Here is a 20,774-nt window from a genome sequence, read left to right on the forward strand (position 1 = left end):
TGCTGGATGGGGAAACCCTCGGCTCTCTCCTCTTATCCCAGACCTTGCAGGGAGTCTGAGAGTGTGGAACTGGAAGCCCAACAAACAGAACAGACTGAAGAAAACCAGGCTGTGTTAATTTAGCCTGGGGTCTCAGCTCTCCCTATATCAGCAGTCTGTACAGCCAGCCACAGCCTGCTTGTGTGTTCCTCTATATCAAACAAGAATGAAATGCTGACAGAAGAGCTGAATTTCATGCACTAATTCAAGAAGCAGCCTGGTTGAAGAGATGTCAAATGTCAAATTTAATTCCTCCAGCTCCCCCATTTCAGTGGCAAACTGGGGCACAGTCAGCTTCCCCTAACACAGCGCAGGCTGTGCAGGATGATGTGCAGGCTCAGGGTGCTGGCCTGAAATGCAAAATCCCTGTCCCCTGCACACACTTGCTTTGTGTGGGGAAGGAGCTGCTGTGTGTGACAGATGAGAGCTGCAAAGCAGGCAGGGTCAGGGCTATTCCAATGGCTGGAGATGCTCTAATTATAGTCTTGGGAGGGCTGGAAGCTGCCAGGTTTGATATGGGAATAATGCAACAAGGAGATTGCAGAGTAAAGACACTTCTTGTTTTGTTCTTGGTCGCTTAACTCAGGGACAAAGCCTTTGAGGAAGGAAAAGCAAATTTAAAGTTATAATTCAGTCCCAGAAACACTGAACATAGATATATAATTAGACAGGAAAAAAAAAAATCAAGGCAGCCTTGTGTTTATTGCACTGGCTCCATCTCCTGTGCTTTTGGCACTGTGTGTTTCCAGCTGAGCTCCAGCCAGTTGACTGGGTGGTTAAATATCCTTCAGCAGCATAAACAGCTGAGGAAGCTCTGCTGCTCACTCACACAGAGCCCTTGGTGGGTGCTCAGGCAAGTACATGGCTTTATATCTATAGCATTACTCCTCTTTGCTCCTGCTCCACACTCTGCTCTGCAAAATTTTCACAGGGATGCTCTTCAGTGTTACAGGATTTACAGCAGCATTTCTCACAGGTTTTATGATCTGGTTATTCTTAGGGTGCTTTTCCTGGATAGTTGTGAGCTGCACAGCCTGCAGAAGCTTTGCTTGAAGTGTCTCAGAGCAGTCACTGCCCCTGGCAGCAGGGGAGGTTTGGGAGGAGGGATGAGCAGTAAACTGACCCCAGCATTCAGCTCTGCTCTTGCCTTTCTGAGAGGGAGAGTCACTTTGCAACCTGGTGCCTCTGCTTCCCATTCAGACAGAGGGAAAAATCAGTACAGAGGCATAGCATATTCTTGGGCACTTTGACCAATACAGCAATCAGAAATGGGAAACAGATTCCATGATATCACTCCCAATCCACCCCTGGGACTGCCTGTCTGCCCCAGCTTTCCATGCCTTGCTGTGCCAGCTCTCCCATCTCAGAGATGCTCGTGCCTCCCTGGCACACCTCCACCTCTCCTGAGCTTCAGCAACCTCTCCTCCAACTATCTGCTTCCACAAGCTCCAGTGGAGCATATTACCTCCATTTTCTTTCTCCCCTTCTCCTGGGATCCCTCCTGTTAATTACTTCAGCTCCTGCAGCTCCCCATCCCCTCTCCTGTGCCCACCACAGCAGCCAAGGCACTGCCTGCTCCCCCATGGGTAGCTCAGTCAGTGATTTCCCTCAGCTATTCCTGCTTAGCAGAGAGGTTGCTTATTTCCCATTTTTTTCTGTAGTTACATGAACACTCACATCATGTATGGCAGTGTTTTGTTGTTGCTTTTTTTTAATTTAAAAAGTAGGAAAGAGATGGCAGCCAGTATCTGGTGTAATGCCAGAGCACTGGAGAAGCATAAAGGACAAGTTTTGATCTGTTTTGATCTGTTTACTCTGATACTATTCCTCAGGCAGGGATCAATCACTTAAAATCAGAGACACTGTAAATAATTTACAGTAAATATAGCTAAAATCAAATACACTGATACACTTTTATTTTATCCAAGATAGGGTTTAGTCAAATCCAAGACAAATTTGTCCCAGATGTAACTCCAGTAACAGCAGTAAACATTGGACAGAGAGGAACTCAGTTCATTTGCTTTACCTTACCTTATTTATGGAAACTGAAATACTGCCAATGCAAGCAAAAGTGCAAGGGAGGGTACAAGCTCACAGCAACCCCCTCTCCATGGTCACCATGGCTATTTGTCCTTTGTTTCACTCTATTTACAAATTATTAAGCATATTGACCATGGCTCCGTGTTTTGAAGCCAAGAATCCAAAGAATCCATATTTATTACTTTATTAACCTTTTTTATTTAACCTGGTAATAAAACTACTCAGCTGTGTGGTGAAATCTCAATTAAAATTTGCCTCTCCAGGAGCCACAGAGCCAAATGCTCCAGCAGTTATCCAAGTTGTTTCCCTGTAAAAGCAGTGCTCAGTTATCAGATTCTGTTATCCAGTACACAGATCCCTCCTTTCCAGCAAGCATCATTTCAGGAGGTGCTCTGAAAGCTTTCTGGCTCTCCCAATGATTGCCTCTCTTTTCTTTCACAGCAATTACAGTCTCTTCATTTAATTTCAATGGAAACTTTAGTGTTTTAGACCTTGCCCATGGAGCTGAATGCTCATCTCTGGATCTTATTTCCAGTCCTCAGGAGGACCGGTTTTGATGACCTAGTCTGATTACAGCATCTTTGACAGCTTTAAAGGAATTTGCCCTGGGGAAGAAGACAGCTGCTGCCCTGATGAGGGATTTTTCTGAGCAGGCCTCCCAAGCCAGACACGTCAGTGTGAGATGCTGCCTACATTTTTCATCCTGACCAACAGGTATGTCTAAAAAAGGTTGTGTGTTCTGGGCTGCACAGGCCAGTGTGGAGAGAGCCTCTGCTGTAAAACTGCTGAACCTGTTCCTGTCAAAACACTGCAGCTTCTTGGCTTCTTTTCCCTTTTTTTTCTATATTCAGCCTCTGAAAACTGTGGGCCAGATCTTTGTGCTGGTGTAAAGCGGCACTGCTCCTTCAGTTTATACAGACTTCAGAGTAGGAACAGCCTCTTTGCCAGTCTGCAGCTCTTGTACAGCTCTGGTCTTAAACAAGGCTGATGAAATTGAGCACATTATTTATGAACAATAGTAACCCTTGTTAGGAGCTGCAATAAAATAACTCATCAGATTTTTAGAGTTGAATCAGTATAAAAGCAATATGGTAATCAGTTTCTCTGGAGCCTGTTTTTTTCATGGATGTTGAAAAGAAGATTACCAACATTTCAAATCCCAAATAACTCATTTTTTCCTTCAGAAAGGAGGTCTGATCTGCTTAACATGGTGTGGATCGGGAAAGCTCTGTGTTCCCTTCCTAATGGCATACCCAAACCTGGGAATTAAACTATTTTGCTCAGATAAAGTACCTAGAATTAATGGATCATAATTCAGATGACTATGTTTTGCAATAAAAGATTTTGACAAGTATCTGAATTTACAAGGTTCTATATATTCATCCTGGAGGAGCAACTTTACATTTTGGGGAACAGATAAAGAAAGGATTTCAACTAGAAAGGCCAGAATTACCACTGGATGAGCTGGGGCAGTGCCAAGATGATTAGGAGAAATCATCCCCAAGACATCTTCAGCCTTGGTTTTGTAAAAGAGATAAGTAGATAGCTTGGAGTTCTGTGAGATGTTTGCTACATGGAGCACTAACTTCTCCTCTCCAGTGCCAGCGCATTTCCACCACATCCTGCCCCAAAATCAAACTCTGAACTGACAAGTAAAGGTGGCAGTTAGCAATGCTCTAAATTCTAACCTGCTCTAAATGCTCCAAATTCACTGTTTCATTCTCTGTGTTTTTAATTTATGTTTCATATTTTAAAAAGTATGTTTCATAGAAAAAAAAAAAAACAACAAAAAAAGGAGCATCATAGTGTCATTTTACTGCCTTGCAGTTATTTGATTTGTATTTGGTAAAGGCAAAGGAGCTGAAGGTCTCCTTTCTGAAATGGCAATGGAGAGCACAGAAAAGAGCAAACCCACCAGCTTTGATTAACCTGGCACTTAGTCTAAATCTCTGACATTGATGCTGGCTCACACTGGATCCTCCTGAAAGACAGGACAGAGTGGTGGCTCCTGGAGCATCCCTTGCTAAGAACCTTTTGATTTTGGCTGTCAAATGTACCACTGAAGAAACTGATACTATTTCCCAGTCCTGGCATTATCCACACAGCAATTAGCAAACTTTGCCAAAAGCAGGAGTGTCGGAAAAAGTGTTTCAGGTCTACAGAGGTGTCACAAAGGCAGGAGAGAACTTCTGGGAAGGAGAAGTGGTGGTGTTACTTCTCCACCATCTTCACTTTAAAGTTTCAAAGAACATTTTCGCCCAGTATGCTCCAGAAAGAATCCAATATTTTCCCAGATTTCCAAACATAGGAAGAAGTGCTTCCAACTACAAGTAGGAAGTACAGGAACACTGTAGTCTCAAAACTTCCCCCAGAAACACTTTCTGGAGTGGGTATAATGCATGAAAGAGAGAATGCAAGACACTGCACCAGCTCAGTGCACCCAGAAGTTTTGTCTTTGTCAGGGAACAGCCATGTAGTCAGAATCACATAATAGAACAAGAGCTCAGCTTCCATGCTTCTCCCTTCAGACACCATGATTTCAGCATCTCCACAGCAGCCCCATGAAGCTTCATTCCTTGCCTTTGCATTTCTCTGCCTTTAAAAGAAAAAGCAAAGTCATTTCCATTGTTTCATTGAGGAGACTGATTTTAAAGGCTCGTACATTTGAGATGATGAAAATTATAGCCATGAAAATGCTCCACATTAGAAAAAATATGCATTTGTTGAGGCAGAGATGATTCTGACCAGCATATTAATTTAAGCTGAGAGATTTCCTCATCCTGAACCAAATTTCTGATAAGAATGAAGGAGGGAATGGGGGAAAGAGAGAGACAGCTGAGCTGTTAGCAGGCAGCTAATAAGAAACTGCATCTTAGGGGCATTGCACTTGAAGGCTCTGATTCAAATCTGCCAGGGGTCAAAGCTGGACCCTGTTTTCCCACTCTGCTCTCAAAGCACATCCTGCTCTCAGCTACCCCATTGTAAGACACAAATTGTCTTGGTGTGAGCAGGATCCTACAATCTCTTGCAGGGATGCCAAAGGATGCTCTGCTTTGGGATGAAAGCACAACTTAAATATTCAGTTTGCCTCTGCAAAACATAACTGGCTTTCAACCTGACTTATCTGTACAGCCTGATGCCAACAAGTGTACTTTGATGTTCTGCCTGAATTTTCCCTTGCTTATTTTCTTTGCCTCAGCTTAAACTGAGATGAAATTGAATATAAACTCCAGAAGCTCTCAGCCAGTTTTGAAAATTGTACCAATTACTTTTTGTTAAACCTATTTGTTTTTCTCTGAAATCACCAGTCTCCAGGGCTTGCAGAGGTGGAGGAGAGAGACTTACATGCTAATTAGAAAAACAAATATCATCATTAATAGACTTAACATTAATGTAAAGCAGCTGCCAATGACAGAGGAATTTGCCACTTTCTTTTTATAATCTTTATCGTCCAATATTATCATCCAAATGCTTTCTAATTCACGGGGGTTTTTTACTCATTTGGGCTTTTGTTGCACTTCAATCTGCTCTTTTCTCCATTTTTCTGCTCTTTCATGTCATTAATCTAATCTAATCCTCTTCCAAGGTGACACTACAAATGGAGCTCAAGTGCATTTACATCAGTGCCCTCAAATCATGTTATGCAGTTGCCTGTGTCTTGGTGCTTTGTGATTCCCTTGGCTCCTTCCCTTCCCTTCCCATTGCTGTCAGCCCTGCTTGTTGCCCCTCTCAGGGCCAGTTTGGCATTAATGACTGCCAGGTTTCTAAAATCCTTTTTAGGGGAGGCACAGTGGCTCATAGAAGTCAATTGGAGTCTTTTGATACCTGGGATTAAGACAAAACCACTAATCCCCTTTTGAGGCTGTAACCTGCAGTCATCGTTGCTGGATTTCTCCTCAGGTCAAAGCTCACCAGGGAATGTGGGCAGTGAACACAACATCAAGCACAGAGTGATTACTGCTAAAATACAACTCCTGAAGATAATTCCACTTTCCCTGTTTCTAAGGGGTTTTCTTTGCATGCCTTTTCTCTTTTATGCCAGCTCAGATGTCCTCCTGCTGGCAGTGGTTTCTCCTAATTCATCTCATGGCTGATGGCAGCCCTGCCATTAACAGCAGCCCAAATGCTGTGGGCAGAAATTACAGCTCCACTAGATTTCATTCCTAAAATACAAAGAGTGTGTAACAAAAGCTGACTAAGAATGACCTCACTCACTCCAGCCCTGTCCATCTCCTACATCCCACATCAACAGGACTGATTGATTTGGAATCAGAGAGACAACAGCAGAAATTAGCATTTTGTTCCTTGGTAACTCTTACTCAATCAATACATATTTTACATTTTAGGTCCCAGTGACAGGATGATCAGAACAAATTAGAAAATCTCAGGTGGAATAAACCTAATGGCTGTGGTACATTTCTAAAATAAAAATGCATGTTGAATCACAAATAATAGCTTGGCTGCAATCTCAGGAGTCTAATTATGAAATGGATGTGGAATCATTCTGTAATTATTTAGAAAGTTCATTTCAGCAGCCAGAAATTCTCTCTATGTTTACTATACATCATCACAAGTCCTCTGTGGTTATTTGTAACATCTACCCAGAAAGATACATGAATAAGAGAGGCAATTTTAAGAAATGGAGAGAGATTCATGCCTTTTATAAGTCAATGAACTCATGCCAGGAATAAATTGAGACCAAATTCCTCAACAGAGTTAAATCACTTCCAGTCAGTCCAAATAGAGCAGAGTTTGCTCTGCCCTGCAGCAGGGATGTTCTCACCATCATGCAAAGCCCTGCAACACTTCTCCTCAGTGCTTCTATTTGTCTTAGAAAAGAGCCCAGTTTAAAACAAGGAAAAACCTGTGCAAAATACGGATTTTAAACTGGTGCCACAGCTCCAGGAACATGCTTATCACTTTGAAGAATTTGCTACATGGTCCCCTTGCACTCAGTGCTGGTGAGGCTGCACCTTAAGTCCTGTTTCAGTTTTAGGCCACTCACTACAAGAAAGGCATTGAGGTGATGGAACAGGTCCAGAGAAGGACAATGGAGCTGAGGAGGGTCTGGAGCACAAGATTTATGCTGAGGAAGCAGCTCCAGTTTTGACTGGAGAAAATTAGGGTCAGGGGAAACCCTCTCACACCCTACAACTACCTGGAAAAATATTTTAGATGGGGGTGTTGGCCTCTTCTCCCAATTAACAAGAAATAGAACAAGAGGAGAAGGCCTCAGATTGCACCAGGGGAGGTTTAGATTGGATATAAGGAAAAATTTCTTCACCAAAAGAGTTGTCAATAGAACAGACGGCCCAGAAAAGCTGTTGGGTTGTGGTCCCTGGAGGTATTTAAAAGATTTAGATGTGGCACTTGGGGATGTGGTTTAGCGCTGGCCTTTGCAGGGCTGGGTTAACACTGGGTTAACTCACTGACCTTAAAAAGCTTTTCCAAAACAATCCTAAGATGATACATCTGCAAATAGGGCCATGACTCTGCCTTCAGAAGTGAGTTCTGCTGAGATGGAGCAGATAGCCACATGCAGCAGCACCACCCCGACACAATTTTTACAAAGTTTAGCAATCCAGGCCCACAGGCCCTGCGTGAATGGCCCAGGTCTGCCCACCTCCATCAAAGGGGGCCTTACAGATCTGTGTGACCATGAAAACTTCCAGCACAGAGCAGTAATAATTGAAGGGCAAAAAGGTCCCACTGGGAGGGAATCCTGTGGGTCCTTCATGGAGCACCACAGGGATTGTTGGTGCTGCACTTTGCACTGATCACAACTGCACTTCCCTTGGAAAAACCACACCTGGATTCACAGCTCTCTGGCCATCACAGGAACTAGCAGATATACAGGAAGGAAAACTGATTGCTTTCATCCTGGCTGGCTACACACACCAAGTGTTACCAGATCATCTTCCCATTCAGTGCTCTGTTTCCATTATGCTTTGCTGTTGATTTTTTTTTCCACCAACTCCATGAAAAAACCCCATTTTGGATTGACCAACAGACAACAGATTAATTATGATCCTTCTGGATGTTCAATGGAAACATACAGTCCAAAGAGCTGATTTTTGTCTTGAGGCTGGGATTTACACAGTGCTTTCTTTACTGGAAGGTTGAGGAGAAGAAATGGAGCTGTATAACATCTCATGGGTGTCCCAAAACTCTCAGCAGTAAATCTGTTTCTCCAGAGGCAGAAAAAGGAAGGAGGCAACAACTAATTATACTCTGTGGGGCAATTTGCTGTTTTATTTCCTGATGTACTCCCTGACTAGTGGAAAATCACTCTTGGCAAACACAAAATTTACCCTGCTTCCAAAAGGTGCACCTCTAAATTATTAATCAAGAGTACACAGAACCGCGAAAGGTGGAATACTGAACAAAGGCTCAATTGACACCCTGGAAGTTGAGGAAGATATGGAAGACTCCCCTCTAATTTATTTATTTCTTTTCTGTTCTGTTATCCTGATATGCTGCTTCCAGTTACCACTGCACCCCACACTGTATGGGATTACGTGATTTTGTTTTCAGATTGTTGGAGATAAAGTTACTTCATTATTAATATATATGCACTGTGCATATCCATAAATATTGAATATATACGTGTGTGTGTGTGTGTGTGTGTAAACCTACTGCAAGTGTTAATAGTTAAGATAAACGAAGTCCATTATTGCAATGAGTGACTATTTCTATGACCCTATTTGCAATAAAAGCAGATTCAATGATATGAGAAAATTGCTGGGTTTCAGAATAATTGAACCAGGCCAGATGAATCCCCACAAAGGCATCATTTACAAAGTACTTTGCTTGTCTAAAATATTTATTCCCACAGAAGGAAATGGAAAAAGAGTTCATATGGTTACACGGCTATCCTCTGAGTGTAAAATTGTTTTATCATGTTATGTTTATTTCCTAGACATCTTCCACTGAGGTATTGCAGAAAAATATACTGGCTGTGCAGTTAATTCCTTTGTGTGGACTGTTCATATTTATTCTCTGGGAAGTCAATCATGTTTTGTTTAGGCATGTTTTGTTTTTCTGCTGAGCAAACACTTAAGCATCCCTTTTCTTGTAAAAACTTATTTGCATATACAATGTGCACCATTCAATGTCAGTGCTACACAGAGAGTTGAAATGTTTTTGCTTTCTCTCCTATGTAGCATGGGAAGTAGTGGATTTCTTGATTAAAATGTTGGTGTTGCTCTTTAAAACTGTATTATATTGTTCGTGTTTAAGGGCTACATCAGTAGTTATAGATAATTTTAGTTTGTCTTTTATTGAAAGCCTGGATAGATTTTTACTATTAAATGTTCACAGCAAAATGATTCCAAGCAATCTACAGACAAAGAATTACTCCCAGCAATTATCCACTGAATAAATCTGAATAATGAATACATTGACAAAAGTCACTATCTATTTGTGAACAATTAGCTGGAAGAAATAGAGGTGACACTCACAAGCTAAATAATTCATTTATGAATTATTTGTCCAGCTTTGTTTCTGACGTACTTTGCATGAAATGAGATCAAATCTTAGATGAAAAATTACTTTAAAAAGAAGGGAAATATTAAAGGAAATTCTTACAGCTTTTAATGCAGAAATCATCCACTACAATAACTATTATTTATTATCAGTGATTTCGGAGGCTAGAGAAGTTATTTTCCTGGATTCTTTTACTTTAAGCATTGGGCTGTGTTATATTCCTAACATATATCCAATTCTAGGTTGTTAAACTACAATCAAAAGCACTTAATAGGAATGGAACTGTCCCTGTCATGAGATTTGAACTCCTGACATCTTTATCCACTGAAACTTGAGTGCCCAGGTAACTACTAATTATTCAAGCATTTACAACCATTACTATCAATATAATTAGCACATCTTGAGATAAAAGTGAGAATGCCACGATGAAATTATCATCCCTGGCATTTAAATAGCAATCTTTCATGAAAACATTTATAAGCTGCCCAATTATTTTTCAATCAAATGAACAAAAAAAATTGTTTACATTTAAGGGGAATCTAGAACTGAAAAGAAATGGTTTCTGGCATGAAAAATTATAAATTTTGTCTCTATATGTCCATTTCTTGAATAAAACAATTCCCATTTGTGGTTTTTTGTTTTTTGATTTTTTTTTTAATTACCAAAATATCTTTGACCAAATACTAAGAAAACTGTAAAACCTTCCTTTGAACAAAGCCAGGTTCAGTGAAGAAGACGTGAACAAGGTTTTTTATTCAGATGTAAAAGCTGACAAGTGCATTGCCCCCCACTCTGCAGAATAAGAGGCTGCACAAGACCTTCTTATGTGCCTTGCTGGGTGACACTAATGAAAACAAATGAGACAATTCCCATGGACACAATCAAAGCTAGATGATTACTAGACTTTGACTTCCCTAATCCCACCTTCATCAGTTTTGCTGGCCAAAGCAGGCAGGTAAATTCCTTCTTACATGAATTAGTAGTAAGTGATTATCACAACAGGAGGAAGGAGGAGCCAGACAAGCCAGGGACCATGGTTTGACAGGTTTTGTCACCTTTCTGTCTAGGATCTACTATGAACAAATTTTAAAAGACTGTCTTTTCCCCACCAAAAGATTTCCTGAAATAACTTCTGTGGAACACTTGCAGGACACAGCAGAGAGGGGATTTTGGAAGCATTTCACAAGGCCTGCAGTTGTGAGCTGGTTTCAGCATGAGGAAAAGCCCTCCATCACCCCAATGCACAGGAAAGAGAAGGTAAGGTAACTTTCTTCAGGGGACTTTTTAATATGTTGCATTCAGTGGAGAGCCCTAGACCAGCAAAATCTATTCCTCTCCACTTGGATGCTGATGTCACCAAGGACAGGTTTGAGGACAGTGCACCCATGCAGAGGCTGAGCTGCAGGAGGGCAGCAAGTCCTGAGGGGTTTTCTGACCCCACATCAGCCTCAGAAGCCTCCTCTGCTGCTCTGTCCCAGTTTCCTCTGGGTGAGGATCCCAACTCTTTCCATCTACTCACCCATTCCCCAAATCCCTGAAAGGAAGTGAGTAAGTAGTGAAGCCCAGAGAGGAGCTGTGCCCCCTGGTTCCCAGTATGAGCATCCTGCCAGTATGAGCATCCTGCCACCCTCTCTGCCCTGCAGAGCAAGGGCCAGCCTCAACATGACATGGAAATATCCATCCAACCACCTGCTATAAAACCAAACCATGTACATTACACATGGCACTGCAAATAAATAGCTCCAGGAAAAGAACAAAATAAAAACACAAGGTTGTGCTTGCAGGGACAACAAACCAGTATATATCAGCAATCATGGCAGGTATTTCTAACTAGAAATTGTATATTTGATGATGCCCAGCCTTCAGTATTTGACAAGGGACTGTTAAAGTCTCTTGAACAGTAAATCACCTCTCTTTCTATCAATAATCTTATTATAATATGAGTAGAAATGTCAAATGTTTAAATCCCACTTTATTACTATAATAATGGATTTAATTTGTAAAACATATAAAGTGAGGCCATAACTGTTCTGGAGGGAGATATCTGTCTTCCCACTATATTTGTATAATTTGCTGGTGACTTTACCCACATCTTTTGAACAGAAGAAGGATTAAAATCAATTCCACTTGCAAGGTTTCTGTGATTTGGAATGGATTCTGGGAAGGAATCCAACATAATCACAGAAATGCAGCAATTGCCATTAAAAAACCACCCCCCAATTCACATTCCGGCAGAACAAACACGTAGGTGTTTATCTGTGACTTGCTCCATTCAGGCCCTCTCCCGCTGCCAGAGCAGCCCTGCTTCCAGCTGCACAGCCAGTGTTATCACTGGGTGCTATTTTTGGCTCCTGAGTGCATCTCATCCTTCCCACGCCAGCCCTGGTACAAAGGACACAAACTCTTCTTCCCCCTCCTCATCCTCCTCTCCTCTCCCGTCTGCGCGGTGCCACTGCTGGTTCTGTTCCCCTGCTCAGGGGGCTCCTGAAGCTTTTCCCTGCTCCCTCTCAGTTTCTGGGCAAGAGGCTTTCCATCCAAAGCTTCATGTGGGAGGCTTCATGTTGGCATCCAGAGTACATGTCCCAAGTATGTCCAGCCTCACTTCCTGATGCTAGTGCCAAAGAGCTGCAGGTAAGTTATCTTCTCATGGGGGATGAGGTCCCTGTGTGCAGTGCCTGCATCTTGTTACAGATGGGTTGTTTTTAGGGTCATAAAATTGCCCAGCTATCACTTTGGTAGGTTTCTAACTCTTGTCACACTATGCTAACACCAGATTTCTGTCTGAGGGGGCAGTGTTCTGTTCATTCTGACAATGCGTAGCTTTGATTTCTGTAAGCTATTAACGTAGTGAATATCATGAAATCACTTCCTTTTTAAGATCTGCCTTGGCTACGTACTATCCAACAATCCAGCTGTTTCATGTTTTTCCCTTCTGATGTGCTGTCACTGCTAAGTGTTTGGAAAAGCTCATATGGGCAACAGCTGCACTTGGAGTTATAAATTTCTTCAAATACAAGGTTCAGTTTCCTTGGTCGTGCCACAGGAGAAGCCCTCATAGCTATAACCACCCCCAGCCTGAGCTAGGCTGTGTCTCCCTAAACCTGCTTCATTTTACACAGAATAATCAAATATTCATTATGTGAGTAATGTGTGTGTGGCTGTTGCAGAGGGATTGGGGTGTTCACCTGGCAGATGAGAGACCCTGTTCCCAGTGACTGCTCCAATGAATATTTAAGTATCACATATTAAGTATTCATTGGAGCAAGGATAGGAGCAGGCTTCTGCCACCCCCAAGGGAGCACCCAAACACGAGGCTGTAAAGTCATTCTTTCTTTCTTTCTTTAGGTCAATGAATATTTAATTATTCAAGGCCAAACAAGACAGCTCCAGTGGCAGAGACTGAGATTCCCTGCTCCCATGTGTGCACCATAACCGTGATGATGAGGGCGTGTATATAAGATGTAGCTTTGTATTTCTTTGGACTCAGAAAGAAGTGAAATCCAGGTTTTCCATAACCTGAATGGGGCTTCCAGATTCTTAGCTGCTGAATGAAAAACACAAAGCTGCAACACACACTGTCCCCAGTCATGAGACAGAGGTGATATGACCCCAGGATCAGAGAAATAATCCTTATCAGTGACGAGATTGGTTTTATGAATCTCTCAGGAGAAGGGATCAAAGACATTCCTCTCCCCATGGCAGTTCCTGCTGGCTATGCAATATGTCTTTTGAAGTTATCCAGAATGTGATGTGTAAGAAAATCTATTTATCCCCTTTACTGTGGGGTCTGACACCCCTGAATTGCAGTCACTGGGACCTAATCCTGATCCTGCAGCCCAAGGAGTGGGTGTGTGAAATGGTGAGCATGGGGAAAGCATCCAATAAGAAGGAAAGGAAATGGCATTTGGGTCAAAAAAAGGATAAAAGTAGATAATTGAGGAGTAGAAAGATTAAAGCAAGGAGAAGAATTGAAGTAAGGAGCACGCAATCACTGACTGGGGGAAAAATAAACAAGGGGGGAGGAAAGGGAGCAAAGAGAAATTCAGAAGAAATAATAACCTTTATCTATCAGAGGAACAGAGGGGAGAGATGGAAAGGGCTAGAGAAGATTATTTCAGTCTTAAAAGTAAAATGTTAAGAATCTCTACCCCTCACTCTGAAAAACAGAAAATTTGCCATCTGCTCTCTACTGCCACAGGACAGTGGGTGGTCTGAATCAAGGTTCTTTGGATTCACCTTGGGCAGTTAACTGTGGGAGCATTCCCATGCAGAACAGTGAGTTATTAATGTTATTGCAGCTCTGTTTCTTGTAATTTCAAAGAATCCACAGCATTATGATTCTGTTGTCAAGGACTAAATGTGGTTTCCAAGAGAAAAACAGAGCAACATCATAATTGTTATATTGAAATGCAAATAAATTACCTTCTTGTACCCATCAGGAGCGTCCAAACCCAAGTCAGCTGCATAGTCCCAGCTGACTATGGGTAATGATAATGCTGCATTCTGAGTGGAACTGCTTAGCTCAGAACATTTCAAAGGTGCTCCAAATGATATGGTTCATATATTTCATATCACATTTATGTGCTTCTAAGAACAGCCCAAGGCTGTTGAGCAGCCACCTTCAGCAAATATTTGTTACAATTTAGAGAAATCCTTTCTGAACATTTTGCTGTCCGTTGCTTTACCTATCCTTTTCCCTGAGAATACAGCTTTAGAGTACTGCAGATCTATGGCAATGTAGGAATATCCCTTTTGTTTGGCTGTAAATATGACAGTGGTCTGTCCAAGCTGAGGTGTTACACATCATGTCCTTCAAGGGACACGGTAACACAGCCACCAAAGATCAAAACTTCACCCAAATACTTCACCCTGTTTGGATGGTGACATGTTTTGTGTTTTGATCCACTCTTTAGACAGATGACAGCAGCTCTCCTCCTTCCATACTGAGGAAAAGGCCACCTGTGGACCCAGCTGTGGGGGAGAAGCGGAGAGCAGAGCGCAGGGTTCGGTTTCGTGAGCCAGAGGAAGTCATTGAACATGGTATGCTCAAGCTACCAGGAATTTTGGCATGACTTTTCCAGCTTTTAACATCCACCCTGTCTGTCTGTCCACATCATCTTCCCCCTGTGATAATTTGTGATTTTCAGCTCAGCACAGAGCAGAGGATGGATGATGTTTGCTCTGTGCTCTGCAGAACTGCATCTGGTGCATTGCCTGCATGCCCTGGGGTGGACAGGCTCCTGCCTCACCCCCAGCTGCTGTCACAGTGACTCCTGAGTCAGCCCCCACAGGGGTCATTGTACACCCTGGGCCTGGCTGGGCCCCAGGGCTTCCCCAGAGCAATGTTTCCACTCAGACCAAATTTAAACATAATTATGTCACTGTGGGTAACTAGCATGCCACAGAATACAGCAAGCAGAGGCCTGAGCCTAGCAGCCAGGATGTAATAACTTCTGCCAGCAAAGGCACTTAAGGACTGACAAAGCTAACAAAACCTTTCATTCATGAGCCAAAATATTGCAATTAGGTCAGCTGGGAGTGACCTTCAGGAGAGGTCTGGCACAAGGATCCAGTTTGCACCTCTGCACATGCTGTATGCCATATCAAATAATAATTGGTGTTACCTTCTGACTTTCCCAAACCCATCCAGCCAAGAAAATTGTATTTATTGGTATAGAACTAAAATTATATGGGTTTGATATGTCAGTTGGTCAAAACACAGGTGGCAGAATGGTAAAATTTCTGTCAGCCACCTGTTTGGACTGCTACAGCTTCTGAAAATAAGGCTTGGCATCTGCTGTGTCTATAAACAGAACTCTCACTTGTTTGGCAATGCATTGTTTGGGATGCCTCCTGATGCATGAAGGGGAAGGTGTTTCTTGATAAGCTTGTTGACATGGCCTGGGCTTTCCCACAAAAACTGAGCTCCTGGAGAGACTCAGGCAGTCAGGCTTAAACTCCTCAAAGCTCATCTGAGTGCTCAAGAGCAGGATTCTGATGGGAATTAATAACTCCCTCAGCTCTGTGCCAGGGTCCATGCCCCACATCAGCACTGGGATCCTGCAGTCAGCCCAGCCCAGGGGACCAGGCTGGTTTCCCCCTGGCTCTGGCTTCAGCAAAGCCACACTGAACTCATGCAGGGAGCTGTGAGCATGGAGAAAACTCTGAGACTCTTTTTCATGGAGACATGAGAAATCCCATAATTCAATCCCATAGTTCCAACCCCTAATTAGTATTCTGTGTTGCAAACAGTTTGTGGTTGAGATTGTTTGCTGTTTGTCCACACAATATTACTCACATTAAGGCTGGTAAAATGAAGGTTTCTGGCACCACTGAAATTTTTCCGTTTCCAATCCAGGACTTTTCATCCTGGATTGTGTCTGGGCCTGGCTGCCAAGCAGACACATTTCCAGGATATTGTTGATGAAAGTTAGCCTGACAATGCTCTCTTAACTTTCATTCTTTCAGCCTGCTGGTAAAAATCCTTTCCTTTCTAGGAATTATGTGGAGTAGGGAGGGGTTTTAGCAGAGTTGTTTCGTGACCTCTCTGCAACAGTAGCACTCCTGTCTCTGAATTCCCTCACACAATAATTTTTCCTCACTTTCCTGAAGTGCATCTGCATGTTTGCATGGGTTGGGTAGGTGCTCACCCAGAGCCAAAAGTGGTGTAAGAGGTTGCCCAGCATCTCCAAGGTGACAGGAAATTTCAGAGACACTGCTCGGTCCTGGCTTTTCTTGTTCACCCCGCTGCCAAGAGACCTTTCCAGGCAAGTAAAAACATTTTCATTTTGTTTTCTAGTAATTTCCTGCTGTGACTACGTAGTGGGTAAGTTGAATTTTTCACATTATAACTGTGAGCCATCCATAGCATTAACCTGACTTTGCTTTTGCAGCTGGTGGGATGCTCTGTGCAAATACACCCTCCATATGCACAGCAGTTTGTGCTGTCAGTGGTTGCTGCTTTTTCTTCTCAGCATAAGCAGCACAAGGTGCTGATGAGGTCTGGTGCAATTTTAAACAAGACATCTAGTAAAACAAATAGTGGAAACAAAAATTAAGTCCCTGAAGCTATTTTTAATTTAAATATAATTAATATATTTTATGGCATTTGAATAGGTGCAGGTTTCTCACTAAGATATGCAGGGAAAGCACCCCAAGCTAAACAATAGCTCTCCCTGCTGAGTTTTGTATGAGGGGAAGAGACAATTCATTTATATTCTATCAGCAGGGTAGAAATAATAAAAATAATCGGGTTTTGAGGCCTGGCAGCCTCACAGACCCCCAAGCAAATGAGTGTATGTGGATATTCTGATGATAGTGATCATTTCTAAAGGCCCTGGACAACATGCAGCCCCTGCTATAGGCAGTGAAGGGGAGAGGGGCTCCTGTACACATGTATTATATACACACACAGAGCTGTAGTTTTGGGAGGACAAAAATCCTCTCAGGGAGATGTCCCCATATCCCTCAGCTTTTGCTCTTGTCCAGGAATGGGGGCTGTGTGCTCATGACAATGGAAGCATCATCTAGGGCTGTTATTGGGCTGGAATCAGGGTACTACAGCCAGAAAGGGCCTTGGGGAAAAGCAAATATCAAATATTCTTCAGGCCACAGGGGAAATGTGTACTCAAGGCAGGAACTGAAACAAAATCTCCTGTATTCAGGTCCAGTGCTCTTCTCAGATGAGTTACCATAAGACTGGGCACAGGTCTGTGCTCTTCCAACAAGCAATTTAACTAACAAATTTAAGCATTAAATTTCTAATTGTAATCTAGAAAAGCAAATTTGATTTTCAACACCTAAATGTAGTGATGGGCTGAAGCTGTTGTGAGCTTAACTCATCACAATTTTGCAAGTGGAATTATCCTTCTGCATTATTTTCTTCCGTTCACAGATAGAACATATTTCATGACTGAGAGGATATAAGGAAAGCCCAAGTTTACATTTGAGATCTCCCAGAAATTTCACATGGAAAGTAACTTTTAAAAAGTTGAATCAGGTTAAAAGCACTTCATATGAAAGGGTTGATGTGAAAAGCTGTTCAGCTTCCACAGGAAGGTTTCCCTGCTCCCATGTGTGCTCATCAGCCAAGCCCCACATTGGAAAAGGCAGGTGGGGCACCCAGTCAGGAGCTGCAGCCTGTGGTGTGGGAAATCTCACAAAGGGAAACACCAATTCCCAGCTCACAAATCTCTGCAAAACCAGAAAATGGTGAGCAATTCCCTGGCTAAACACCTTTATATCAACCCTGCATAGAATAATGCCAAATAAACAAATTTATAAAATCTGAAGCCTGCACATGGATAATTTGAAAACAGAAAGAAGGGCTAAATTCAAATGAATAAATTACTTGCTGCAAATAATTCACTCAGGTCTATTATGGGACATTGATTTGGTTTCTGGTTAGCTATAAAATGACTGCCTATTAACATTTTACCTTTTCCCCATACACTTTTTGATACATTATTATGTGTTTCTGGCTTGGTTTTATGACTTTTACCTTCCTCTCTGTACATCTGTGTGACAGTTTAATTGACTGGTGTGTATTCCAGGGCTCGGAGTAGAAGCTAATTTAAATATGTTACAGCTAATGTTGGCCCTTTACCCATAATAATACACTCCACATTTTTATCTCCTTATTGATTATGTGCATATGGCAGGAAAATAGCTGCACACTATGGGTTTTATTCAGGCATGAATTTGGCTTTATACTGCATGTTTAATACTCTAAGTGCTTTATGAAATAGTGCCGAGTGTGCAATGGCCATGCAGTCAGACAGAGCAGCCAGGGCTGAATCAAACCTGGATCCCCAAGGCCCAGGGATGGATATAAACAGGCAAGGGCTGGGACACAGCTGTCAGCAGGCTGAATGCAGCCCTCTGGTTTCCACATGTGCGCTGTGCCCAACCTTTAAACACGTTTGAAAAATATTTCGAAGGCAGGAAAAATCTTTACAGTGTCCTCTTGCTGAAGAGGAAGTGCAGAGGATGTTGTGGTGTAATTAGCACACATAGCACTCAAACATAGTGGTTCAAACTGCCAGAGCTTTCTGAACATGCCTCTTGGTTAATGGAGCCACGTTTGGGTTCTTCCCAGAATTAGCAGGAGTCCCAAACAAGCTGACTTACCAGGGAAAAGGACAGAAATCTATAGCTTCTCTCTTTCATGGGGCATTTGTGAACATTAAATAATTAGACCAAGTAGCTTCATATTCTCCTATCATTCAACTTAACATTTAGGGTAAAGGTACAAAAAATAATTGCTGTAGGGGAAGTAGAGATCATGCATTAGCTATGCTAATCCTGTTCTTATTGTATATAATTAAACTCTCTAAATGCTCCATTAATGATATCTTTCATACTCACCACCTTCCATCAGGAGGTGTGACTCACTATCACTTAACTGATGCCTAGAGAAGTGCTCACCACCAGAGCCCTCTGTACCCTGCTGCTGCCACAAAACTGGGACAAAGGCAACAGCAGGGGATCAAATCTGGGAAGCGTTTAAGATGGCACTAAAATAATGCTGCTTCCTTTTTTTCTTCTCATCACCGTTCAGCAGATGACAGGACATCATCTGGATTGCCTGTGCTCCTGTGGCTCTTGTTTTGTGCACTGCTGATCCTTGCTGTGAGTCTCTACTTCACCAGCATGAAGCAGGATGTCACAGTCCTGGAGGAATTTCAATCCCGACTTGTCATCTTCTTTCTGCACATAAGACACGTTGCTCAGAGGTGCTGGACTTGGTTTCTGAGGCAGTAGCAGCATCCTCCAGCCTGACACTGCTGAGAAACATCAGTGCAAAGCTCCCAGCCTACTGCAGCCACATGCAAGGAACACATGAGCATCCACCTCAAAGAGCAAGGAAATCACCCCTGCTGTGCATCATCCAGCAAACACTTGCTCTCCTTTTTCCTTCTTTGTTGTTTTTCTTTGTTTCACACCAATAAACATTCATACTAATGCCTTGAGGTCCCACCAAACTCGTGCTCCTTCACCCTGAACAGCAAACAAGTATCTGGATGTGGCTACCCAGAGTTTGTAAGATGCTGATATGAGGAGCAAAAGCAGAAAGAGAAATACATTGATCTGTGCAGGCAGCAGCAAACTCAGAAGAAAAGTCTTCTGGGTCAAGACTTTAGATACCAAACCATCTTTCTTCTCAAGCCTCCTAAGAATTATTCTGCAAAGATTAAAATAAAGCTGAGCCATCGCACAGACACTGCTCTGGTGGCCAAAGGCTTGGCAAGCTGCTATATTTATACACCTGAAATGATTATTAGTAAAATCCCAGCAAGTGGCTTTCTTGTTTCCTTTCACGCATTTTATTCATCCATGGGAAAAAGCTGGTTCTTAATGCTTCACTTGACTCCCAGGTGTTGAAAAGAACATGGAAACTCATTTAAACAGAAAATAGTTTATTTGCCTAACATAATAAATAGCAGCATTGAAACCCAGCTTAATCATCACAACAGCAGTTTAATCCTCTGGGTTTGATTCAGTCCATAAACTCCACAGGGTGACATGCAAGATTTATGACAGTGCTTGTATTCAGACAGAGGCTATGCCTGAGTATCCAAGGCCTTATATCATGATAATATGGACTGCTTGTGAAGGTGCTGGATGCACAGTTCCTTCATCACTGTCCCACCACTTCTTTCTCTGGAAGGAATCCTGTTAATGGAGATCATGTGAAATGGTGCTCTGGGTATGTGAGAGAGCAAATGACTGCAAGTTCATGAGCTTCAAAGAACCAGCTCAACCAGCTTTTTACATTTTAGATTCTGCTCAGCTAGCACCTGATGTGTGCTTGGGGTTATTTTGTAAGGTAAGATTGACATCAGAACCTGTAAGTAAAAGAAAATGGGAAAAAAAAGTGGGGGGGGGAACACTGCAGAGAAGATGTCTGCAAGACCTTGGCTTATATTCCCCCTGCCATTGCAACCATCAAAAAGAAAAAATGGTGCTTTAATTCTAGTTATTCTTTTAACAGAGGGCCATACATGTGCCCCAGCAACCTTCTCCCAAGCAGCCCAAGAACTTTAACCAAGAGAGGATAAACAGGAACACAACCTGCAACCTTCTCTCAGGAGCAGAGGGGGCAGCAACTTGATTGAGAACAAGTCAGAAAAATTGCAGCCCAAGACAGAAAGACAGAAATGCCTTCAGTGGCTGCTCTCCTGCCCCTCCTAAGCTGTCAAAGCCCCAGG

The 20,774-nt window shown here is 42.5% G+C and overlaps 1 protein-coding gene across 1 annotated transcript; it reads left to right on the forward strand.

Annotated features, from left to right (window-relative positions):
- Positions 1-10,803: 10,803 nt before the first annotated feature.
- On the forward strand, positions 10,804-19,326 carry CUNH14orf180 (chromosome unknown C14orf180 homolog). Its single transcript, XM_054286926.1, has 4 exons — positions 10,804-10,821; positions 14,478-14,604; positions 16,364-16,390; positions 19,124-19,326. The coding sequence occupies exons 1-4, from the start codon at positions 10,804-10,806 to the stop codon at positions 19,324-19,326; spliced, it is 375 nt and encodes a 124-aa protein (XP_054142901.1).
- The last annotated feature ends 1,448 nt before the right edge of the window (positions 19,327-20,774 follow it).

This window comes from Melozone crissalis, unplaced genomic scaffold, assembly GCF_028551555.1.
Source record: "Melozone crissalis strain CALT ecotype California unplaced genomic scaffold, PUWL_Pcris_2 ptg000056l_1, whole genome shotgun sequence".
Taxonomy (NCBI): Eukaryota; Metazoa; Chordata; class Aves; order Passeriformes; family Passerellidae; genus Melozone; species Melozone crissalis.

Excerpts from the sequence above, each read along its gene's own strand:
- CUNH14orf180 (XM_054286926.1), top strand. Across the intron at positions 14,605-16,363 it reads AGAGGAAGTCATTGAACATG|TAATTTCCTGCTGTGACTAC; the intron begins GTATGCTCAAGC and ends TTTGTTTTCTAG. Across the intron at positions 16,391-19,123 it reads CTGCTGTGACTACGTAGTGG|CAGATGACAGGACATCATCT; the intron begins GTAAGTTGAATT and ends ATCACCGTTCAG.